This window comes from Pelodiscus sinensis, chromosome 6, assembly GCF_049634645.1.
Source record: "Pelodiscus sinensis isolate JC-2024 chromosome 6, ASM4963464v1, whole genome shotgun sequence".
Taxonomy (NCBI): Eukaryota; Metazoa; Chordata; order Testudines; family Trionychidae; genus Pelodiscus; species Pelodiscus sinensis.
The window spans coordinates 112073870-112100886 of NC_134716.1; the positions used below are offsets into that span (position 1 = coordinate 112073870).

The window sequence follows — 27017 nt, forward strand, 5'->3', positions numbered from 1 at the left end:
AACTCATAATTTCTGAAAAACATTATTTGAATTTGAATTTGTATAAACCTCTTCTGTGTTCTCCTATTCAAAGGGAAAATAATTATATAATTAAAAATGGGAAATCAGCTACTAAACACATTTTTAAGACTGAAGCATGTCAGGATATTTTACCCTGTCAGAAACAAATTGACCCAGTATTCTTGTAGTAACCCCTTTATAGTTAAATGTTTACACAGGGAAGACTGATGTTAATTTTCTTGTTAGGTTAACAGGTCTTTTAAAACTTGCTCTATTTTAGGTTTTGAAGTAATTTGCCAAAGAGAAACATTTTAAGGCAAATAGTGATTAGGACACACTTACTGAATTATAAATGAAAGGGCTCATTTGAACTGGAAAAGTAGTATAGACTGACTTATTATTGCTTGCAATTTTTGTATATTTTACTCTAGAAAATTGAAAAAAAAAGTTTTCTTTCATTGTGCAGTATGAATTTCTGCTCTTCATTAACCCTCATTCTTAACCTCCTATCAGCTCCACTAAGTGACCACATTGCTGATAAGTACCAGATGGATATAGGATCTGATAAACTTTGGAGAGTGAGTGGAATTGGGTATTGCAAATTCAAATATTCCTTAGAAGAATAAGAAAAACAGTAAAACAGGAGGATGCATGAGCCTTTTTGTAGCCATCAGGCCATTCTAATTTATATGCCAACATGCATGATTTTTATTTGACAATTACTCCTGTATATATTATGTGGTAGTTACCGTAGTAACACTTACGTCATATGCCAATGCTCTGATGTAGTGCATGTTTAAAATATAGGAACACTTAATATAACTTAACTTTTTGTATGATTTGCTGTGCTATATTAGGGAGGAGGCACGGAAGTGCCAGTAGGCAGACATTTTCCTTTTTTATATATATATCAAATACAGAGGACACAGAAATGGGAAGACTGTCTCTTAATGATTAATTTTAATTGTTGCATAAAAGAGGTGCATGTTTTATACACACAAGGGAGAAGTTGTAGAGCAGTTGAATTGGATGATGATGTGGCAGATCTCCATTTTAGCATCACCGGGTTGTAAAAAATGCTTCAGACAAAGCTTAATTATATACAGCTGAACAGCAATCAACATCAGATCCAATATTGACCAGAAGCCAAATTCTCCCCTAATTTATCCCTTTTATAGCCCACATATATGTCAGTGGATTTATGTGGGTGTAAACCAGAGGTGGGCACTAATTTTTGACTGGGGGGCCACTCTAAGATTTTGGAAAGTGGTCGAGGGCTGCACTCTTCCATGATATTAATGGAGGAGATGCAGGGTCTGGGATGTAGGTTAGGTGCAGAGGGGAGATTGGTGTAAGGGTTTTGAATGCATGAGAGAGACTGGAGTCTGGGAGGGAGTTTGGGTGAAGGAGTTGGTTGTGACCTAGCGTAGGGGACTGGAGTGAAGGGATTTGGGATGTGACCTAGGGTAGGAGGATATTGTGATCTGGGACAGAAGTTTGGGGTGCCAGATCTGGGAGGGGTATTGGTGTAAGAGAGAGACAGAGGGTTTGGTTATGTTGAGTAGGAGGCAGAGGGTTGGGGCAGAGAAGGGTTAGGGTGCCAGAAACAAGCTGTGGCCAGGAGACTTACCAGCCAGCAGTCAAACTAGCCTGCCTGCTTGTGGAGCTAAGGCTTGCAGAGCTTAAAACATTTCCCAGCCAGCCAGCCTGCCTGATTGCCTGGCCATGTACTTAGTTGAATAACGGAGCTGAGGTGGGGGGGGGGTATGGTTCTTCTCGGCTGCCTATTATTCAAACAAGCAGCTCCTATTCGCTGGTTTCCAGCCAGAAACCAGCCAATGGGATTGTGCTGGGGGCAGGGCGGCTCCTGAAACTTCCCCTCTCCCCTCCAGTTTTAAAACAGAAACGGAGCCCTGCAGTTGAGTTTCTGCATAGTGCATGCAGCTGTGGGGTAAGCAGGAGAGCCTGCCAGGGGCTCCCCACTGCCTCTGCGGGCCAGATCTGGTGGCTTGGTGGGCCACATCTGGCCTGCAAGCCCTATTTTGCTCAGGCCTGTTATAAACTGAGGGCAAAAATTAGCTCTGTATCACCTATTCTACCCTGGAAAAGGATTCTGTCATTACCCCTCATTTAGTCTTCACATTGATTCTGGTTGAGATATGTATATAAACTGTATCACTTTGGTCTAAGTTTGCTACTATCATATCTCATTAGACAGATTACACGGCACAACTAAAATAAATGGGTACTATTATGTTTGATGGCAGAAAACTGCACCTCTTTTGATTGGCAAACAGAATGGAATTCATCCTGGATGAGATTGCCTGAGTAATGGGCTTTGTGCAGGACTCTAAGGATTTGTCTCCACTACAGAGAAGATCAAAGCTGCCACTTCCAGGTTCAAATCAGCGGTCTAGTGAAGACACGCTAATTTGAACTGAGGGGCACTGCGGCTGATACCGGTAGTCCTGCTTCCAGGAGGAGTAAGGGAAGTTGAAGGAAAAGTGTTCTCCCTTTGGCTTCTTGCAGTGTGTAACGACATCAAAAGGCGAGTTAAGGTACTTTGATTTCAGCTATGCAATTAATGTAGCTGAAATTGCGTATCTTAATTCAACCTTGTCTTGTTGTGTAGACATACCCCATGATCTAGATTCCCAACATCACTCCACCCCCTTTGCTAAACTCTTGTGGCAGCTTTCTTTTTGGTTTATAAAGCCTTCTTACTTACCCACTTTCCCAGGGTAAGGGCCAACACAGATCTGGTGTAAAGTTCCATGCTTCCCTGGGTCCAAGTGTAGAAGCCCTTTCTAAGGGTAAATATGTGGCCAGAGCAACACTATACTCTGGAAATCCCTGGATATGAGAAAAGCTCTTTGTGGCTATAGCTGCTAGAGGATGTAAACCAGACATGCCAAACTCGAAGCCCACTGAGGGCCGCACAAACAAAAACTGATAGCTTTCAGGGCCACCAAAGAAAATGTACTTGTATCAGAAAGTCATAATTATTAATTATAGATTATGTTTTAGGTATATTTTATAATTTTTTGGGTCTTGTTTTAATATAATACAGTAATTTGTATAAAATTTTTATTTGCTCATAATTTTTTAAAATTTAAATATGCATTTAAGGTACTTTTTAATTTTGTATATGATATATATAACTTGTTTTGTTGAAATAAAAACAAGTATACACCGTGGTTAATCAAATAGAACAGGCTTCTGTGAAAATTTCAGATACTTTATAAGTTTGAGATTTTGCATAAACACAATATTCATGGAATTGCAACAAATTGACATATTGATATAAAATTAATATACATTTTGTGATTTTATTTGGGAATAAATAAATAAAAACCAAAATATTAACAAAATATCCCCCTCCTCTCCCCAGAGCCAGGCACTCCCAGCCCCCTCTCCCCGCAACCTAATGCCTGGGTCCCGGAGCCTTTGCCATCACCACACATTTCTTCCTCAGGCGTTGGGGTGGCATGAGAACAGTGGCTAGCTGTGAGCAGGCGCTTGATGCCTGTGTAGAGCGGTTGGCCGGCTGTGAGCATGTGCTGGAGCACCCAGCGCAGAGCGGCCCAGCAAGCCGTGAGCATGTGTTGTGGCGCCGTGCGCAGAGCAGCCTAGTTGGCCATGAGCATGTGCTGGGTGCCATGTGCAGAGCAGTCTGGCCAGCCATCAGCAGTCGCTGGAGTGCTGAGTGGCCCGGCCAGTCATGATCAGTCACTGCGGTGCCGTGTGCAGAGCGGCCGGGTGATCTGCACTCGGCCACGTGTTCCAAGCGGCCAGCAGGCTGCACTTTATTCTTTTATAAAAATGTAATGGCTGGCCTCTAAAAATTTTGATCGGGCCGCATGCGGCCCACTAGAGGCCTGTTTGACATGCCTGATGTAAACTGTAATAAGCTGGGTTTGCCACAATGCAACGTGAGGGAGACCCCAGAGTGGTATGTAACTATTTTTATTTTCCTTTTTGACTTTGCCTTGTGAGTGTAGTTTTGCTGGACCAGAAAAACTTAACCTAACAAGAATTACAAAGAGAGTGTCGACAAATCTTGGATGAATTTCTCTGTTCATGTGTCTTCTCTCTCTCTTTCTCTCTCAGGACAGTTTGCAGTGCGTTTTTCAGGTGTTATCAGTTTTCTTCTGATTTTTGTTTTGTTTGGGTTGTTGTATGTTTGGTGGGGGGAGAGGAAAGGATTTCTTTAAATGTCTCTCAGTCTAGATTGTTTACATATGTCTGAAAGTTTTTTGATAGTAGAAAGATAAGGATCAGATTCCAGTCTGTGAATGAAAACTATATAGCAAAAAGTTAAAAAATGAAGTGGAGAACATTACGGTCCTTCTTAAACCTATGTTAGTAATAAAAAAAAGCTATAGAATTTTCTCGAAGTCTAGAGGGAGGAGGAGGATGGCTGGAATCAATTGTGGGTGTACAGGGAGAAATGTATCTACTAGGTGTAATCAGCTGTCATTGGATGTTGCACAAGGAAGTCAGTGGAGTTACGAATATTGTGAATACTTGATTTGCTCGCCTTCAAAGTTCTGGAAGCTGGACATAGTATCTGATAATATGCAGTATTAGTTAACCTTTTTTAGTGTTCACAGTGTTGAATACGGTAGGAAGCTGTGTCTCATTCTGACAATAGAAATTCAATAATTTCAACCCTAAGCATTTAAAAAATCATGAGTCAGTCCTTCCCACCCCAAAATCACAAGACTGCATTAAAAATAATGAGATTTTAAATAATATGATTTTGGAGGAAGTTTATTTTCTTCTCCTTTCTGAGCATTTTGGTAAAACTTCGGTCACATTTTCCATACTTTCTTCTCTGTAAATGGGAAAGCTACAGATCAATACTACGAAACAAAACAAACAAAAAATGCATTTGGTGATGACCAAACAGCAGGGTGTGAATTAATTTAACTCATCATGCCTAAATATGAAGGAAGTGGTAGGAAGGAAGTGAATGAAGATTCAAAAGAAATGAATGTTGATAATTTTTCTGAAATAAAAAGTAAACTTTGTTAAAAGTTGCTAAGTATAAAAATTAAAGAGGAATTTGCTTACCTAAAAAGTATAGAAAAAATAGATTAGGTAAAAAATGCTATTAAATAAAAATTCATCTCTCGAAGAAGACAAGAAGAACAATGAGTTTACCAATTCGGCAAGTGAGACATTTTATGCCATCATCAGTATCTCCATCGTCAGAACGTAGATGCTGTGATATAATTTAAAACTGTATTCCTGTCTGTACATCAGTTTCATTCAAAACATCAGATATTATGTTTCATTTTTGAGACCCCCCAAAATGAAAATGATCAATCTATGGTTATTCTGTATAATCAAAAGAAAGGCGGATAATTGATCTTTGAAAGTTTCTAATTTATTTTATCAGAATAACATTATTTGAATCTCAAAATGCACAAAAAAATTTTTTTTTGAAGAAATGATCAAAGCACTTCCCCCTACTTATATGTTCCACCAGAGAGAAGTAAATGCAGAGATCTCACCCTAAGAAATGCAAGTGAGGAAATAGCGGGGGGAGGGAGGAATGGAATAATTATAAAAAAAAGAACTTATATACACTAACTACCACCTTCGATCTAATCTACATGACTTCAGCTATGCAAGTAGCATAAAAAAAGTCATTGTACTTACTGCGGCATCTGGCGGAGACTGCTCTTCTGTCAATGTCGGCTTCTCTTCTCGTCCTTCTGAAGTAAGGGCATTGATGGGAGAGCGCTCAGAGATTGATTTATTGCATATAAACAGACAGAGAAAATCAGCTGGTGGATCAATTGCTGCAGCATCGATCCCTGGCATAGTGGAGACAAGCTCTCTAAGAATCAACATCAGGGACATTGATGTACAAGGGCTGAGAAATTCTCTTGTAATAGCTACAATATTCCTACAAAGATACAAGCCAATATTTGAAAAAAATGTAGAATGTTCTATACCATTTAACAATGGAGATAAAATTATAACAAAGAATTAAGGGAGAAAAATATGAGGTGCTTCTCAGGTGTAATTAACCTAACTTCTGGCTAATGAGTGTGCAAGAAACAATATAAACTCTTTGAGAAAAGTCAAAGCATTCAGTGGAAGTTCAACATTTTTCCTCAAATACTTTCAGAGTTATGGTTTGTTATATGAAAAGGAAAATGGACATCTCTGCTTCACAAATACATTTGGTGGAATTCAATAAATTGGTTCTATATTTGCCTATTCAGCCACCATGAGTATGTTGATATTTGCACTAAGCATGAGGACTTTTGATAAAAACATAGCATGCATATTTTACACAACAGAGAGCTCTACAAAGAGGTGCTAAACTTTCAAAAGTCATTGAAGAAGCTTTTGAAGGGACTTGGCAGATTATGGGTAGATGACACCGTCAGCGTCTCAGTGGAAATCTGGTTTAATAATATAATTAACAAAGAACTGAAACCACAGAGGGAGATAACTGAGAAACAATTCAGAGAATGTATGGAATGCCTTTATAGCTTAGCCAACACAATTGTTACCAAATCAAAAGTTCATAAATATAGTTCAGAACAGGAAGAAGAGGCAGAACCCTGGATGATGAAACAATTCGGAGATCTCTTCCTCCGCCATTTAAAATGTACGATTCAGATTTTTATCTCAGAGCTACATATGGGAAAGTGATTGGGCTACAGTTTATCTCAAAATGCTAGAATGCTGTGGAAATAAAATCACAGAAGATGAGACAGAGATCAACACTCCTATTCAACCAGCGTGTGGTTTTGACACATTCAGGTTGACTAGGTTGCAAGTTTGTAACAAACAAAATCTCAGAATTTCAAAGGTGTTTGGGCATGATTGCAATCAGCTTAACCGATTTAAAAGATTTAGGCACTTAGGAGACAAATTCCATTGATTGAGATTGTGGGGTGGGAAAGTTCTGAAAACTAATTTTTTCATGTAAAGGAGAATCACAGCACTGTTCTCTCCTTGCTTTTGGTTCCCTGAAAATTCATAATTAAACATAATATACTGCCTCATGGTGTATAAGCAATCTATAGCAATTAGATTGTTCTCTGTCCGTTATTGTGTGCATAATAATGTTCTTTGTGGTGCATCTACAAGGAGCTGAGCCTTTCTCCTTCAGGGATCAAGTCACATGGAAAAGTGTATGGAGGAGGTGTGGCTATGATCTTGTGCTACTTGGCCTCGCTGGCTGGCAAAGTGGGATTAGTACAGTAGTGGAGGCAGCACTTCAGAACGTGCAAATTGAGTCCATAGTCTAAAGTAAGAATGTGACAAAGGGCAAACAAGGTGAAAGTACAAACTTTCATTTCCTCCTCCTAAACCTAGGCAGATCGATCACTCTTCCTAAAGGCTTTTACATCACAGAGTGTGGAAAGGGTTATGAAAAAATAGTAAGTTTTCTTTCTACAGGAAGAAAGTGATTTCCTCTAATTCTTATAATATATATGATGAAATGAACTTATTAGTTTAAAGTGATGCATGATTTGCAAGCATTATAATGAAGTAAGTGTGTGTGTGTGTGTGTGTGTGTATTATCTACTATGTATTTAAGAATGTGTGGCTGCGTCTAGACTGGCAAGCTTTTCCGCCAAAGCAAGTGCTTTTGCGGAAAAACTTGCCAGCTGTCTACACTGGCCGCTTGAATTTCCGCAAAAACACTGACGATCTCATGTAAGATTCTCAGTGTTCTTGCGGAAATACTATGCTGCTCCCGTTCGGGCAAAAGCCCTCTTGCGCAAATGCTTTTGCATGTGTAGACAACGTGGTATAGTTTTGCGCAAAAAAGCCCCGATCGCGAAAATGGTGATCGGGGCTTTCTTACGCAAAACCGCGTCTAGACTGGCATGGATGCTTTTCCGCAAAAAGTGCTTTTGCGGAAAAGCGTCCGTGCCAATCTAGACTCTCTTTTCCGCAAATGCTTTTAACGGAAAAACTTTTCCGTTATAAGCATTTGCGGAAAATCATGCCAGTCTAGACGTAGCCTGTGTGTGTTTCTGTACAAGAACAAACGGTATACAGCTGATATACAGCTTCCTCTTGTTATTACGTAAAGCAAGGTAAGGATTTGGTTCTGCCAGGAAAATGGGATGTGCTTGGAATGGGATATGGGATGGAAAGCAGGGTCAGTTATTCTGCATAATGATCACAGGGGGGCAGCAAGGGGCCAGTGATGGGGACCTGTACAGATATAACTTCATTGCGGGAGCAGAGGGTAGGAGTGGAGAACAGGACAGCGATCTACTATATATTGCAGAGAGTGTCTGTCTGTCCATCCTCCAGCTGGGCATGCATGCTGTGCCTGCTGGTGCTGCAGCGGCCATAGAATGGCACTACGCATCTGGCCTCAAGCTGCTGCGGTAAAGCGTATGAAGCATGTACATTTTCATTTTATTTTCCACAAAACAAAAGTTAATTAAGGACCTGAGCAATGCCAGGTAAATCTTCTAGTGCGTGCACACACACATACGCGCGCGCGCGCGCACACACACACACACACACACACACACACACACACACACACCAGTAGTAGTTCAGCATTTTATACTCACAGTAAGCTCAGCCTTCAGCCTTGTTTATCTGGACAAAGTCAGTTTGCTACACAGATTTGTCTGTGTTTCCCTTCTTGTCATATGCATCGGCAAGGAGAGGCAAGCCAGAAGCTGCTTGGAAGAGGAGGTCCCATACTATTGTATAAGGTTTCTTGGTGATCTACAAGAAATGCTTAGGAGGGTCCTATGGGCCCAGGGTTCCATTGAAGCTAAACACTGCTCTGAACTCCTCTTCGCCGCCCATTCCCAGCTACAATAATATTTTTCACAAAGCTTTCCGTGCTGCAGAGATAGTTCTTTATGCTCTGTGTGGGAATACCTGTTGTGCTGCTCAGAACAGAATTGCATAATGCATTTGATCTCTGCACTATGCTTATTTTCCTGAAGAGCATAACATACTGAATTCCTATCCCCATCTCTTTGTTGGCCAACCGACAGGATCCTAAGTGCCACATGGCAGCACCATAAGTAGTGCGGAGGTTCTTGTGCAACCACATGACAAGAAAGAATGCTACAGTGCCGTCACCTTTCCCCTCCACGCAATCCCTCCTGATGCTTCTTTGAACCCATAGGCCCTTTTGCTTCCTGTGGGAATATGTGGGCCCCAGTCACTATACATCATGTAGGTTTGTGATCGTAGAATAGAATTGCAGCTGTGCAAGCACTAGAATGCTCCAACATGGATTCAACACTCAAGCATTTGGCAATAGTTCAGAAAAGGAGCTTAATCTGGTTTCATTGAAAACTGTTTTTCTTTGTTCTAAAACATCCCCCCATGATGTCGTCGTGTTTGATATCTGGTCATCATGTAATGGGGAATGAAAAAAACAGAATCCATGGTAAATCCAGCAAAGTACCTTTTTGTACATATTTCCTCCTAACCTGTGGAGGGTTTTCTCCTCCACCCCACACCCAGATTACAACATTCAAGGTCATTTTCCTTTCATCTGAATCAATTATATACTAATAGAAGGCAGCACTCATCCTATTCTAATCTCACTCATATCTATAATTAAGGGGTAAAAATAATAGTTACAGAAATCTACTTTTCACTCATATTTTAAAAAATGATTGAAGTGTAACAATTACTTGGTTGCAAAAATCATTTTGATTTAAAAAGCAAAGTTTCAGATTTTGATGAAAACAGTCCAGTTTTTTTTTGTTTTAAACTACCACTCAGGTATTAATCATTTTGATAAATACAGTGGGGTGGTTTGGGTTTTTTTTAAATAACCCTCAATATGTGGTTTCATTTACTGAATTAAGTGAAGGTTTCCCGGCTAAAATTAAAAGAAGACAGGGTTGAGGGTGTGTTAGAAACAGAGACTGAGTTCCAGGTAACTAACTAACAAATAAACAAACACAAACAAACAAACAAAGCATCCAAATTGACAAAAAACTGCTGGATGTCTGAATCTGGTAATGGATCTTGCTGTGTTGAGATTGCTTTTCTTCTCTGATTTGTTTTTTAACTCAAACTTTGAAATCTGACTGGAAAATTCTTACGTTATGTTCTTTGTCTTTGAGAATACAATGTACACTACAAACTATACAGTACAGAGGGCTGGGATTTGCACAGAGTATGCTAAATTGCAAGAATATGTCTGTAAGGTTTATATAGTTTAGCTTCAAAATATGCAACATCTTGTTTCCTGTGTTTCCTGGGTAGCATGCTGGTGGGACACAAAGATAACATCAGAACATTAGATTGCGCTAAATGAAAAACATGCAACCATTTTAACCCTGTCTAAAATGAGGAGAGGAGTTTAGCAGCTATAACATTTAACTTGCAAGGCATCATTTCTTAATGGCAAATACGTATTTCAGACGTCTAATAATTCATACACTTTAAGATCAAATATGGACAAAGAGCCTTAAATGCTATGTAATCTCTGGTGTCACGGGTTTGTAAACATTTTATCTTTTCTATTTGTTGCAGGCCATTAATAATGCGGCATGTAGGCTGAACAATAATAAATGCCCATTGTGCTACTTGCTACCTGCATCACAGAATAAGTACATATACATATACATAATTTATCTCAGTTTTCCAAGGGGGAGTATTTAGGGAGGGCTCCTTAATTGGACAGAAATACATGGTTTTGTTGCCTTGAAGAATGACTTTGTTGTCCCAGTGAACAACGAAGGTTTAAAAAAAGAAGAATTTGGTCTTTGTGATTATGATAAAAGTTTATTAAGAGACAGCAATGCTTTTTCAGCAAATACTGAAATTACAGTAAAATATGTAGGATTAATTGTGACCATGTGTACATGCAAAGGTAATGCACATTAATATATCAAGAATATATACATCGACTCCTTGAACGAACAAACCGTACAAGGAAGCAAAATGGTATCATAATGTTGGAAGTCCTTTCTTGCAGTCTTTCTTAAATTTTTGCATATTTCCGTTCACAAGTGTCCAAAGTACCAGAATGTTGCTTTATATGTAATCGACATATTATTATCTAACTTTGTAGATTTATGTCATCAAGCGTTTGTTATCAAGGAATTAGTAATTATTATAAAAAAAACCCCTAGAGACAAAGAAAATTAAGCAATAGCTAAACAAAAAACATGGGATGCTTTTAAGATTCTTATCATGCTTATTTCCAGTATTGTTGTCTGTTTTTTTCTGTGTAGAAATCACAGTTTTTCCAGGCATTTAATGAATAGAACAACAAAATGTGTGGAAAATTATATTAAATTAACCAAGATTCATGTTATTTGTACAAGAATGTAAACTCCATTTCTATGTATATTTAAAAAAATCATATTACACCAAGTAGGATGGATGTAGAGAGCTAAATCTTTAAGACCACTAGACATATGATTAGTCCAGGTACAGATGAACTGGTCTGTCTTTATGTGAAAAATGTATGTTTGATAAAAATATATATATATATATGGTTGAGTAGGATTTTTGTGGCTAGCAGGCTTTCATACATTGAATGAATTATTCAATAAAAGACATTCAATAAAATTATGTTTATTTCAATAGTATATTCAGAATGAGTTGATAACTTTTTCAGGGAGTTTTGTATGTATTTCTTTGCCATTATGTGACTCACTTGCAAATATTGTTACTGCAGGTGTATATTAAAAAGAACATAGTCACCACAGGTGTATATTAAATATTTGCTAAATTTAAAGATATTAGCAACAAGAAAGTTGTGACTAACATTCTCACATTTTTAAAATCCGTGAAAATAAAATTACACCCTTTTGGAATTTCTATAAAGCCAAATGCTAGACAGCACATTATGTAAAAAGCCCTAAAAGAGAATCAATCAAGGATTACTTTTTGTTGATAACCTATTAGTTATTTACACATTGCTTATCTGGAATAAAAGTAAGATAGTTTTATAGAATCAAAAGTTAGCTTTGGATGTTTCTAGAAGTATAGTCAGTGAATAAGAATGTTTTAATTTCTGATTTTCCAGCTCATGGGTCATATTTGACCAACTGCTTTCATTAGAAGACATGCCACTTTGTTGAGCTATTTAGGAATGAAAAAGACTGTCTTAATTTAAAACAAGGAGCCTTTGTTTTAGTTGGTGACTGCCTTGTGAAATTTTTCAGTTCTCAGCGGGTTAACCAGGGAACAGGGGCAGAGTCATAATTGGCCTATTTAGAGTATTTTGCATGTGAATAGTGTGTTAGTGAAGCATTACTAAGTCTGTTGTGAGTGACATGGTGATTAGAATTTAGATTAGGGAAAACACATTCTGTACTTTATCAAGTACAGTAATTAGTTCAGTCAGTAAAAGTTGATTACAAGTAACGATAAAGTTAGATTTTTGGTACTTAATTTTAAAATTTCTTTATTAAATGGTAAATTTGTTCTTAATATAAATGGTAGTATCTACACCTGTTTTATTGCATATCAGAATAATTAAAAGAACAATGTGTTCAATGCAGAGTATAATCAGGGGATTTATATATTATGGGTAAGTTTCAATGTAGCTTATAGCAAATAGAGTCTTACTCTTAGAAAATTGTTCTTCTTTCATACTCTCTTACAGATTAAAATTTTTCTTTTATTGTGGTCAGATACTGTTTCCTGCTTTTTCATAGAAACCAAGAGTCCTTTCATGACTAAATTTTGCATTTGTGGGTGTGCATCTTTGTTAGTTATAATTCAAACATAAACTGGATATACTTAAAAGTCTTTTGCTGCTGTTGCTCTCCAATAGTCTTAGATGTTTTGGGTTTTTTTTTTTTCAATAACTTAGCATATTAACCAGGATTTTCAGTGCTGTATAATTGTATTTTCACATCTTAATCAAATATTATGTACTTGGCGTGTGTATTTTGTATGATACCTACTTTGTATATTTCATTTAGGACACAAAAATCTTTTCTATATGCAGATAGTTAGTGTAGCTATTTCATTATACATTGAACCACAATATTAGGAATGGGATAAAGGCTTGTGGTTACCAAAAGTATGTATACAGACACATTTTGTTTGCTGTGAAGAAAATAAATAGTACTCAAATATACTTCTTCAATGTGGCTTCAAAAGTTGATGCTAAACAATGATTGTATTTGCATAAAAGGCGTAAGTCTCCTTTAATTGTAAGAAATGTTAGGATTTTTTTTAAAAATCTACTCTATAAAGCATCCATAGCAAAGGGAAAGACCCTAAACTGGAAATGTTTAGTACTGTGTACTTCAAATCGTGGAGGCTCTAAAATAGTATTTTAGTTTGCCTTATGCAGGTTTTTTACAGTGTTATTTTAAGCATTAAGAAATGGTTAATCGCAGAGAGAGAGAGAGAGATTTCACAATATGTATTTTTAAAATCTTTTAGCAAAGTCTCCTTGGAGGTGACATGGATATTGGCAACCCAGGAGCTCTTTCACCCACGAAACCTGGCTCTCAGTACTATCAGTATTCTAGCAATAACCCCCGAAGGAGGCCTCTTCACAGTACCTCTATGGGTGAGTTATTTTGTCTTGAAGTTTTTCTTTCCATTTAAAAATAACAAATGAAGTTGCATTTTATTGAACAATATTTTATAGTAAAAGTAAGCGACAGAGCATGCTTCTAATTCCGGCTGGCAATACAAGTAGGTTTTTTAATGTTAGCTGATTCTTTGCTTTCCCTTGGTTGCACACACACAAGCATCCTTTTTAATAACAAAACCATGTAAAGAGGGAGCAAATTATCTAAAGCTCCAAATCTTCACATTCACTGTTTTCCTCAACTTTACATAACCAGTCTTCCTGATCTGAATAAGTAGCAATAGTATGCATTTTATTTTACTAAAATGCTAAAAGTCTAGACTAAAGCTGTAAGAAATATAAGGAAGGTGGTTGTTCAGCAAATTTCAAAGTAAACACCTCTTACAGTGGCATTCTATCTTTTTGCAGAAGTACAAACAAAGAAAGTTCGAAAAGTTCCACCAGGTTTACCATCATCAGTAAGTATTGCTTGCCTGCTAAGCTTTTTTGTGTTTTCTTTTGCTTTATTTGATCTAAAAGATTACAAATGAACCCAATTCCAAGTGGATAGAGTTATCAATAAAGACTGTAGACAAGGTAAGGATAATCAAAGTTTGGTCAAGTGACAAGATTTTTAGACGTGATTAATTACACCACGAGGACAAATGTGTCTTGGTCATGTTGATTTTCAGCCAAAGAGAGCTCTGGAAAGATGCCTCAGGTTTGGGTAGTTTTACCTGTACATGGCTCTGGATAGAATGAGCATTAGTTTCACGTGTTGGTTAACTTCTTTGTCAGTATTATGATGATTTATGGATTTGCATGTTAAAAGAGATTTGTGGAAAGGATTTATGAGAAATTTACATGGGTCTAAGCCCAGAATACAGGGAGAACATCTTTATTTTCTGAGATACCTGAATTAGAGCTATAAAAGTAACTGCATCAGTTGCTGTCTGCATGTGTGATACCAGGTGTCAACCAGTGGAATCCAGCTGTTGCCAAAAGAATTATGGGTTATTTAATAAATAAAGATATAGTCAATAATTACCCAGTTTGCCACTCTTCCCCTGCTCCAAATATGTTATATACTTGTAGAAAATAGCTTTGATTAATTTTTTGTGGGAAGAAGTATTGATACTATCTCAACTAAATAAATATATTTTTTTCAAATCTTACCTTTAAATGTGTCTCATAGGCAGTTAAAATCAGCTGTACGTAATCCTTTATATGAGATCCAAATAGCTTTTAATTTGATTTTTCTGTTCTACCAACATTTGATAGATTTCTTCTTCGCTTTCTTTTTATTTTTACCAAGGAAGCTTAACAAGTGTATGTTATAGTTTGTAAAAATATTTATCTGAATGTAATGTATTGTAAATTTATAAATAGCCTTAATAGAGATGATACAGTATTACAGTAAGTATAGTTTCTAAGTTTTAGTGTGACTAAGAATGACATTCTTTTCTGCACCTTCCTATTAGATTTCCTTATGCTGCACTATTATATATATATATGTAGCTGTAACATTACATTTGTGCTAAAAACATATTGGACAGTTTTTCAAATCAATAGATATAATCAAATATCTTTTACATGGAAATATGGACAACTTTTCCACGTGTGATAATCATATTTGCATGACCTGTAAATGTGTGTATTAGGAAGAGTAAAGTGGTAATCAGTCTAGTAGAATATATGAACAAATTAACATGAGATGGATTTTTTTTTGGTGTAAACCCAATTAAAATTGAAGTTTACAAAATAGCGTATTTTAAAGAGGCTCATTTACTCCTCTGAATGAGAGACTGTAGTCTCATCTTATAAAGGTGAAAAGGATAGGCATATGTATATCACTAATCAAATGGGAGTGGTGCAGGAGCTGAGGTAATAACATCTTTCACTGGACCCAATTCTGGTGGTGAGAGAGACAAGCTTAGAAGGGCTCTGTGTAAATCTGAAAGCGTCTCTCTTTTGCCAACAGTAGTTGGTGCAATAAAACATAATACCTCCCACTTTGTCTTTCTAATATCCCGGGACCAACATGGCTAGAATGCTACATACAGTTCATTTAAATGTGCCAATTACTGTGTTTTTTGTGATATTGGATATATATTAATATGTATTTTTTTATTGTTGAAATATGGTAATTGTGAAAACAGAAGTTTTTAGTAAAAGACTTTTTTTTAAGCTAAAAAGGCACCATACCTATTTTTAAACTTTACTTAGCTACGTGTTTTTACGGTCTCTTTACAGAAATACTTAATAGCCCCCCAAAGGTTTTTATGAGTGCTTTTATGCTTGAAGTTAGCTGTGGATTTAATTTAGATGAAACTTTAGCTTTTAATAGCTTATATGACAACTTCAGATGATATATTCCTCACAGCTGTTTACATTTTGAAGCAAGCCAGTACATAATATGGATAATATTAAATACAGTAGAATGTACTGTTGAATATTCTGGAATGGCAGAATAGCATTGTGCTATAAAAGCCACATATGTGCCGCAAGGCACAGATCCTTAAGGAAGCAGTGCTGTTTTCTATCTGATATTTAAAATTAATTATTAGCTTTTACCAGGATTTGGAATTTTACCGATTTTTTTTTTCTGATACAGTCTATTTGTGTGCTATAATGCATGTTTCCTATTTCCTTAATCATTGTCATACAATGATTTTCCATAATTTCTTAAGAATTAAAAATATTTCCCTGTAGACAGCTGACCACATTAGGACAAACACTCTTACTGTTGTATATTTGTTATAAGGAAAGAGTTTTGTTATGATGGTGTCTGTGGTCTAGTCCTATTGTGTAAATAAGGTTGGTAGGTGTTTCTGGTAGGAATTTTTACCTTCACCTATAAGTCTGTAGTGAAGTTTGCTTCGAGCAGATTCTGAATTCACATGAACCAAAAGCATTTTGACTTTTTTGCACAATGTTATCAGACCTCTTCCTTGTTTACAGATTTCTTTTTAAACAAATCTATTTTACATCTATTGAATTAATTAACTTTTTAAGCACTTATCAAATTTGTTTTTTTAAACAAAATTTGTAGACCAAATAATTCTTAAGGCAAATTGTACTCTTTGAATTTTTGAAATTTGAAATTGTCTTTCCCTACATATACAGTAAATAAAACCAAATCCATAAATACTCACTTATTTTTCCCAAATACTTTCATTGTATTGTTTGTTACCTAATCAGAAAATGTGATAAATTAAATGTAAATATCCAGTGACAAGAATATAACAAAGATTCTTAGAGATGCATAGAATATGTGTATTTGTATAAATATAACTTTGGCTTTGTGATATACCTTAATATGTAACATGAGAAATCATTTGCAAACTTCATAGATTTAGATTGTACCATTGTTATCTCTAAAACAATAAAGCATCTTTTAAAAGGATCAGAGTATGTATATATATGTGTGTGTATATACATATATATTGATATATCTTGCAACATGTAGACTAAATTGACTAAATAGATTGCATTGGGCTTAGCTGATAGGATAAAAATATTATTTTTCTTTCTATTAAATTATTTGCATTAAATTGGTCTCAATATTATTTATACAATGGTTTATAAAGGATTTTGAGGAGCAGTGTCTGCTGGTTGAATATGTAAATGCTCTTATACAATTGTAAAAAATATGTTGTCTCTTGCTTTTACAAAAAATGATGGCTGATTTTGAAAGCAAAGACAATTAAACAGTAAAAATAATCAGAGGTCAAATAATATCAGGGTCTGAGTTAAACAGAAAGTCAGCAAGTTCAGAGTTAAGGCTGAAATGTCATCTTTGAAAATTCACTCTATTGTGACAAGGTGCATTCCAAACAGTGCATGATCTGCCTCGTCTTTATTCAGAAACACTGCAATGACTGTGGGGGAAAGAAAACATAAGTCTGGCCTACACAGCAATCTCCAATCTGGCTGGCTGGCTGAATGAATGAGTGAATGCATGAATGAATGACACTTTTCATCTTATGATCTCAAAGCACTTTATTAGCACTTTTCCTTCTATAGTGCAGCCACTGTTGGGGGCTGTACATACCTTTTGTTACAAGAAGACGACAAACTTTTAACTTGGAGTAGAATAACACGTTTGAACCCAAAGTAGTGGATTTAAATAAGGATATAAGTCTCAGAACATTATTTCATACCAACAGATTCTGTACTTATATGTTACCTAATGAGTCTTCCTAGGTAAATCTGTGTGCGGTTTCATAGAGCATGTACAAAATATCTTTCCCCAACACAATCACATTGCCTTTTTTGGTTTCTTCTGTTTTCATCGTTTCAGGAACTCATGCCAGTTTCAAATTTCAAATCTGGATTTGTTTTTTACATGTTTATAAGAACATAAGAACGGCCGTACTGGGTCAGACCAAAGGTCCATCTAGCCCAGTATCCTGTCTACCGACAGTGGCCAGCACCAGGTACCCCAGAGAGGGTGGACCGAAGACAATGATCAAGCGATTCGTATCCTGCCATCCCTCTCCAGCCTCTGACAAACAGAGGCCAAGGACACTAAGGATCCCCTGGCTAATAGCCTTTTATGGACCTAACCTCCATGAAATTATCTAGCTTCTCTTTAAACTCTATGATAGTCCTAGCCTTCACAGCCTCCTCTGGCAAGGAGTTCCACAGGTTGACTACACGCTGTGTAAAGAAGAACTTTCTTTTATTAGTTTTAAACCTGCTACCCATTAATTTCATTTGGTGTCCTCTAGTTCTTCTATTTAGGGAACTAATAAATAACTTTTCTTTATTTCCCTCTCCACACCACTCATGATTTTATAGACCTCTATCATATCCTCCCTCAGTCTCCTCTTTTCTAAACTGAAAAGTCCCAGTTGCTTTAACCTCTCCTCATACGGGACCCGTTCCAAACCCCTAATCATTTTAATTGCCCTTTTCTGAACCCTTTCCAAGGCCAAAATATCTTTTTTGAGGTGAGGAGACCACATCTGTACACAGTATTCAAGATGTGGGCGTACCATAGTTTTATACAGGGGCAGTAAGATATTCTGGGTCTTATTTTCTATCCCTTTCTTAATAATTCCTAGCATCCTATTTGCCTTTTTGACCGCCGCTGCACACTGTGTGGAAGTTTTCAGAGAACTGTCCACGATAACTCCAAGATCTCTTTCCTGATTTGTCATAGCCAAATTATCCCCTATCATACTGTACGTATAGTTGGGGTTATTTTTCCCGATGTGCATTACTTTACACTTATCCACATTAAATTTCATTTGCCAATTTGTTGCCCAATCACTCAGTTTGGTGAGATCTTCTTGGAGTCCCTCACAGTCTGCTTCTGTCTTGACTATCCTAAACAGTTTGGTATCATCTGCAAACTTTACTACCTCACTCCTTACCCCTTTCTCCAAATCATTTATGAATAAGTTGAAAAGGATTGGTCCCAGGACTGACCCTTGGGGTACACCACTAGTCACCCCTCTCCAATCTGAAAATTTACCATTTATTCCTACCCTTTGTTTCCTGTCTTTTAACCAGTTCTCAATCCAAGGAAGGACCTTCCCTCTTTTCCCATGGCCATGTAATTTACACAAGAGCCTTTGGTGAGGGAGCTTGTCAAAGGCTCTCTGAAAATCCAAGTATACTATATCTACTGGATCCCCCTTGTCCGCATGTTTGTTAACCCCTTCAAAGAACTCTAACAGATTAGTAAGACAGGATTTCCCTTTAAAGAAACCATGTTGACTTTTGTCCAATAAATTATGTTCTTCTACATGCTTCACAATTTTATTCTTTACTATTGTTTCGACTAATTTGCCCGGTACTGAAGTTAGACTTACCAGTCTGTAATTGCCAGGATCGCCTCTAGAGCCCTTTTTAAATATTGGTGTCATGTTGGCTACCTTCCAGTCATCAGGTACGGAAGCCGATTTAAAGGATAGGTATCCTCTAAAAGGTATCCTCTAAAAGGATAGCTCGAGCATCTAGGGGACCCACAGATTTTTTAGCAGGCTTCCTGCTTCTAATGTACTTAAAAAACATTTTGTTATTTCTTTTTGAGTTTTTGGCTAGCTGTTCCTCAAAATCTTTTTTTGCTTTTCTTATTACATTTTTACACTTGATTTGACAGTGTTTATGTTCCTTTCTATTTATCTCACTAGGATTGGACTTCCACTTCTTAAAAGATACCTTTTTGTCCCTCACTGCTTCTTTTACATGGTGGTTAAGACACGGTGACTCTTTTTTAGGTCTCTTGCTATGTTTTTTAATTTGGGGTATACATTTAAGTTGGGCCTCTATTATGGTGTCTTTAAAAAGTTTCCATGAAGCTTTCAGGGATTTGGCTCTAGTCACTGTGCCTTTTAATTTCTGTTTAACTAACCTCCTCATTTTTGTGTAATTCCCCTTTTTGAAATTAAATGCCAGGGTGCTGGACTGCTGAGGTGTTCTTCCCACCACAGGAATGTTGAATGTTGTTATATTATGGTCACTATTCCCAAGCGGTCCGGTAATGGTTATATCCTGGACCTGATCCTGCACTCCACTCAGGACTAAATCGAGAATTGCCCCTCCCCTTGTGGGTTCCTGCACTAGCTGCTCCAAGAAGCAGTCATTTAAGCCATTGAGAAATTTTATCTCTGCTTCTCTTCCTGAGGTGACATGTATCTAGTCAATATGGGGGTAATTAAAATCCCCTATTATTATAGAGTTCTTTATTTTGGTAGCCTCTCTAATCTCCCTCAGCATTTCAATGTCAGTATCGCTGTCCTGGTCAGGTGGTCGGTAATATATCCCTACTGCTAATTTCTTATTATTGGAGCATGGAATTACTATCCATAGTGATTCTATTGAACATGTTGATTCACTTAATATTTTTAGTTCATTTGATTCTACATTATCTTTCACATACAGTGCCACTCTGCCACCCACCCGGCCTGCTCTATCCTTTCTATATATTTTATATCCCGGTATGATTGTGTCCCACAGATTTTCCTCATTCCACCAGGTTTCAGTGATGCCCATTATGTCAATCTCCTCATTTAATATGAGGTATTCTAGTTCACCCATCTTATTAGTCAGACTCCTAGCATTTGTGTACAAGCACTTTAGAAATTTACCACTGGTTATTTGTCTGCCCTTCCCTGATGCATTGGATTCCTTTGTATGCGGTTGTTTGTCTGCTCTGGCCCATGGTTTGCCCTCTTCCCTCCTCTCTTTCTGACTACAGCTTAGAGAATCTCTACCAATGGATTCTCCTCTAGGAGAAGTCTCCTTCTGATTTACGTGCATCTCTGCACCAATTGGCTTTCCCCCATCTCTTAGTTTAAAAACTGCTCTACGGCCTTTTTAATGTTTAGTGCCAGCAGTCTGGTTCCACCCTGGTTTAGGTGGAGCCCATCCTTCCTGTATAGGCTCCCCCTCTCCCAAAAGTGTCCCCAGTTCCTAATAAATCCAAACCCCTCTTCCCTACACCATCTCATCCACACATTGAGACTCTGAAGTTCTGCCTGCCTACCTGGCCCTGCGCGTGGAACTGGAAGCATTTCCGAGAATGCCACCATAGAGGTCCTGGATTTCAGTCTCTTTCCTAGCAGCCTAAATTTGGCCTCCAGGACATCTCTCCTACCCTTCCCTACGTCATTGGTACCTACATGTACCACGACCACCGGCTCCTCCCCAGCACTACTCAGTCTATCTAGATGCCTCAAGAGATCCGCAACCTTCGCACCAGGCAGGCAAGTGACCATGCGGTTCTCCCAGTCATCACAAACCCAACTATCTATGTTTCTAACGATCGAATCACCCACTACTAACACCTGCCTCTTCCTAACTGGCATTCCCTCCCCCTCAGAGGTATCCTCAGTGCGAGAGGATACCGCAACATCCTCTGGGAGGAGGGTCCCAACTTGGATGGTTTCCCTCTGCTCCCATTAAATGCTCTGTTCCCTTGAGACTTTCATCCTCCTTAAGAGCACTGGGGCTCTCAGACTGGAGGTGGGACAGTACTACCGTGTCCCAGAAAGTCTAATCAACATAGCTTTTTACCTCCCTTAGCTCCTCTAGTTCAGTCACCCTGTCCTCCAAAGCCCGAACTTGGTCTCTGAGGGTCAGGAGCTCCTTGCAACGGGTGCACACATACGCCACCCGCCCACAGGGCAAGTAATCATACATGTTACACTCGACGCATATCGGTAATTAGGAGATCTAGATTCTGTACCTCTCACTGCTTGGAAGGATGTATTAATTTGGGCATGTCACAATCTTTTTGTGGCTCTGTTCCCCCTATATAAATACTAGTTCTTTCTTTGACCATCTAGATTATAATAATTTGCGGCAAGAAGCATCTCTTACTGTGTGCTTGTATAATGCCTAGTATAAAGGGAACCATATCTTTAGGCATGTAGGTCCTACCATAATAAAAATCATTACAGTACCTAGCTATGTAAAGTGTTTTGCAAACCTTTGATTATATCTACTATAAAAGTTTATTAGCCAGCACATTCCAATACAAAATATTCCAGATTTTTCTGTATTTTATCTCCTTATTTTCAGTTTTTTTCCTCTGTAAACTGAAGCTTTTATCCATTTTGGTCACTCATGGGCTGCGTCTAGACTGGCATGATTTTGCGCAAATACTTTTAACGGAAAAGTTTTTCCATTAAAAGTATTTGCACAAGAGAGCGTCTATACTGGCATGTGCCCTTGCGCAAAAAATTTGCTTTTGCGCAAAAGCATCCGTGCCAATGTAGACGCTGTCTCGCGCAAGAAAGCTCCGATGGCCATTTAGCCATCTGTCTTTCTTCCGCAAGAAATTAAGGTGGCTGTCTACACTGGCCCTCTTGCGCAAGAATATTTGTGCAAAAGGACTTATCCCTGAGCGGGAGCGTCGGAATATTTGCACAAGAACCACTGATTTTGTACATTACAAAGTCAGTGTTCTTGCGCAAATTCTTGCAGCCAGTGTAGACAGGCGGCAAGATTTTGCACAAAATCATGCCAGTCTAGATGCAGCCATGGAGTATATCTAGTATTGTTTACTTCTCTTATCTTGTTCACTGGGAAGTTGAGAGAAAAATGTGCCATACTGTTCTTTCCATCTCCATGGGTGAAGGAGATAAAAATCTGGAATATGCCCTCAAAGATAGGATGGACATAAGGATGAGGAATGATTTTTTTTTTTTAACTATGCCTCCTGTCTGGGGACCATGGAGGGAAGATATAGGAATGGCTAAAATAAATAAAATAAATAGCTCTTCACCGACTAGGGATTCCCCAACTCCTCAATTTGCCATTTTATCCAACTTTGAGTTTCCTTTGCACACATTTAGGGTGTGTCTAGACTACAGGGTTTTGTCGACAAAAGTGGACTTTTGTCGACAAAACTATACCTGCGTCCACACTACCGCTGAGTTCTGTTGACATAATGTCGACAGAACTCAGCAGTTTAGTCGACTCTGGTAAACCTCATTTTACGAGGCATAACGCCTTCTGTCGACAGAGTTTCTGTCGACAGAAGGTGTTATTGCATGTAAACTGTCCTTTGCGTCTACACTACCATGTCGACAAAGCAGCTTGCTTTGTCGACAGAACTCAATGTAGTCTAGATGCTCTTTGTCGACAGAAGCCTGTAGTCTAGACGTACCCTTAGTCTCACAACTTTGCCCATGGAAACTGGGAGTGAAAAGACCTTAGCTCCCGAAGATGCAGTTTTGAAAGAAGGGCTATTTGTCTGCCATTAGTGTTTTTTTATTATTGTTTACTTGCTTATTTTATAATATAGGCCGTGTCGGACATTTCTAGGGTCCTCTGCCTTATTCAAAGGAAGATGCATTCTCTGTCCCAGCAAATGTACAATCTAAACTTGACTGACAAAATAGTTACGTTTATAATACACCAGATGAAAGTTAATTATCTTAGCCCTGTGGGCATGCTGGGACAAAGCATTAGCTAAGAACATAACAATGGCGATCCTGGGTCAGATCAAAGGTCCATCTAGCCCAGTATCTTGTCTGGTGACAGTGGCCAATGCCAGATGCCCCAAAGAGACTAATCTCAAGAGGGATCCCTCTCTTGTCATCTATTTCCAGACAAACTGAGGCTAGGGACACCATTTCTACCCATCCTGGCTAATAGCCATTGATGGACCTAACCTCCGTGAATGTATCTAGCTCTTTTATTGATCCCTGGTAAAGTCCTAGTTTTCACATACCATCCTCTGGCAAGGAGTTCCACAAGTTGACTCTGCACTGCATGAAGAAAAACTTCCTCTTTTTTGTTTTAAATCTGCTACCTATGAATTTCATTTGGTGACACCTAGTTCTTATATTATGGGAACAAGTAAATAACTTTTCCTTATTTCCTTGTCCTTATTCTTACCTACTTTTTTCCTTATTTACCTTTTTCACACCAGTTTATCATACTCCTCCCCTTAGTCTCATCTTTTTTAAGATGAAAAGTCCAAGTCTTTTTAATCTCTCTTCATATGGGACCTATTCCAAACCCCTAATAATTTTTGTTGCCCTTTTCTGAATCTTTTTCAATGCCAATATATCTTTTTTGAGATGAGGTGACCATATCTGCATGCAGTAGTCAAGATGTGAGTGTACCATGGTTTTATATAGAGGCAATAACATATTCTCTGTCTTATTCTCTATCCTTTTTAATGATTTCTAACATTTGCTTTTTTGACTGCCACTGCACTCTGAGTGGATGTTTTGAGAGAACTACCCACAATGACACCAAGATCTCTCTCTTGAATAGTTGTAGCTAAGTTAGTCCCCATCATATTGTAAGTATCGTTGGGATTATTTTTTCCAATATGCATTACTTTACATTTGTCAAGATTAAATTTCATTGCCATTTTGTTGCCCAGTCTCTTATTTTGGTTGAGTATCATCTGCAAATTTTGCCACCTCACTGTTTACCCCTATCTCCAGATCATTTATAAATAGGTTAAACAGGATTGGTCCGAGGACAGACCCTTGGAGGACACCACTTGTTACCACTCTCCATTCTGAAAACTTACCATTTATTCCTACCCTTTATTTCCTGTCTTGTAACCAGTTAAAACAAATCTTTTAACCATTCTTGAAAGTCTTTATGAAACACATTTCCTTATGGAACAGGAATTGCTGATGAGTGCCTATTTCTTTTAATAAGAGACTTGCCTTTAATATACATAACATACAAAACATATACAAATATACAAAACATAGTGGCTTTGTGACAAGGATTGTGCTCCAAAGCATTTGGACCAAAAAGCTTTGGTGGCAAAGACAATGACAGTGGAAGTGGAAACAAGTATTTAATGAGATTGTTACATTTGCAAACTCTATTAAAGGCAATCATAGAATCATGTTTTGCTGACATAGCTTAAACTGCATCAATGAAAATACCAATGAAGCAAAGCCAATATGATCCAAATGCAAAAACTTATTTTTAAAAGACTCACTTTATTTTTTCCCTATCATGTTAACATAGCATGTCCTGTCAGTAACAGCAAAAAAGGAATCTTGGTGTATACTAGACAAATATGAAAACTTGGGCAAAAGAAAACACCTCTGTGATTTCACTGAGTTGTATTGAGAACTACTGGCTTTTAAACAGCTGTTCCTGAACACCTGCAACTGTGTAATGAATTCCTCAGCTGATTGCTTCTTTGGAGAAGGAATCTGCTTTGACTTCCCTTTTGACTTCTCAGTCAAGCAGACCCCAACATCCAAAATATACATGCAGTGAGTGTTTCCCTAATTATTTGAGGAATGCAGTGGTGTGATGCTTGAAGAGTTTTCTAATTTACGGTATTGCCATTTAATAAAAATCTTCCAAAATTTTGTATATACACAAGCTTTCAAATGAAAAATTCAGTGGGTTTCTTTAGTAAAGATGGTTTTTGGTCCCCAAATAAGTCAATGGGCCCTTCTTCAAATGTCTGTGAGCATGCACCAGAATGTTTTGCTATAATAATTTGAAATACTAGGATAGCTATCTTGGTATGAGTCCATCAGAGAAGAAAGACAGCCTGAAATCCATTGAAGAGGGAAGTTATAGAGAGTGTCTGCAGTGGCAGGGCTTCCTGGTTCCATGGGACAGTGCAAGGAGCAGACCTGCAATCCCGTTAGCTTCCCCTTGAGGACAAAACAGGAGAGACACCAAAAAAAACCCAGCTAGACCCAGCAGAGCAGGGCCACTGTGTTGGTCACCTGTCTGCAATAAAATTGCAAAATGAAAAAAATTCCAAATGCCATGTTTGCAGGAGTCTAGAATTCACAGGTCCTTCTCTGAGGTGAATGGGGGCCAGATCATATCTCTTAAATTTATTCTTGCAGGCTCTCAGCAGATTGTCAGGCATCACGGCATAGATTGATTCTTTAGTTATGTTTTGATGAGTATTTCCAGTACCATTAGGACCAGTCATTTTTTTAAAAATAAAAGTTGTAAAAGTAGGGAAAAAAAGAGAGGCGACAGTTGTAACCTGCCAGGTGGTCAACCTACCAGGGTCAGCATCCCATTGTGCTACATACTGCACAGACACATGTCCTGAAGAGTTTTCAGCCAAAATGAAAAGTAGGGGAAAGCAAATATTAGCTCACATCTTTTGATAGAGAAAAACAGCATAGAAAAATTTCGATGACTTGCCCAACGACACAAAGTAAGTCTGTGGCAGAGCCAGGAGGTGAATCCAGATTTCTTGAGTCCCACTCTTAGCCATAAAACTGTCCCTCCTCTTTATTCATTGTATTTAAGGATGTCACTTTTTGTTGTGGAGCCATATTTCTTACATGATGTTGAGTGTGCTTATAGTCATAACAGCTGCGACCTCATTAGCTGGGCAGACAAGTAAGAGTGTAGGACTCAGTCCCATAGGGAACCTTCTGCCTTATTCCAAATCCAAGATAAGGCAAATACTACAGTGATATTACCTGGAGTTTCCAGGTCTGGTCTTGGGAGATTCTTATGGGAAAGACCTGTTAATAGATGGGACAGAGAATATTTAACTGTAATAACTTGGCTGAGGATAGCTGGGGAGCAGAGAAATAGGAGACCTTGCATTTATGCTTTCCCTGTTTATTTTATTTTAGCGTATGCTAATATTACACATTATTGGAGGAGTAAGCTGTTTTTAAAAAGCCAATCTTACGAATTGTCTTAAACCTTAGCTTCAAATAGCCAATTTGGATTTGATTTTTCAAATCATTTTAGATCAGTGTATTTCCTGTCTGTTCAATTGATTCTGCTGCTGCCAGTGGTCTGCCCACGATGAAATCTAACTCACAAAATTAACAGTATGGTGAGATCTCAGCATCATCACTGCTGGCAGCGTCTTCTGGGCTGAATGCCATGCTCAAATGTCATGTGGCCTCGGGCTTCCCTGGGGTTAGAAGTGTTCAGTGTGTTCTAGGTTGTCACTGACCCAGGGAAGCCCTGAAATACTTTAGTTGAAAATGGCAGCAGGCCTAACAGTGAATGCCAGACTTGCTGAAATCCTAAGGATTTGGTAGACTATCAGAAAAGGTGA

The 27017-nt window shown here is 38.0% G+C and overlaps 1 protein-coding gene across 24 annotated transcripts in view; it reads left to right on the top strand.

Annotated features, from left to right (window-relative positions):
• Positions 1-27017, top strand: part of TCF4 (transcription factor 4) — a 334112-nt gene that overhangs the window by 186047 nt on the left and 121048 nt on the right. For all 24 annotated transcript variants that reach the window (XM_014570220.3, XM_075932639.1, XM_014570224.3 and 21 more), the window contains 2 exons: positions 13384-13513; positions 13946-13995. In XM_014570220.3, coding sequence (XP_014425706.1) covers positions 13384-13513; positions 13946-13995 — 180 coding nt within the window. The remainder of the gene's footprint in view (positions 1-13383; positions 13514-13945; positions 13996-27017) is intronic.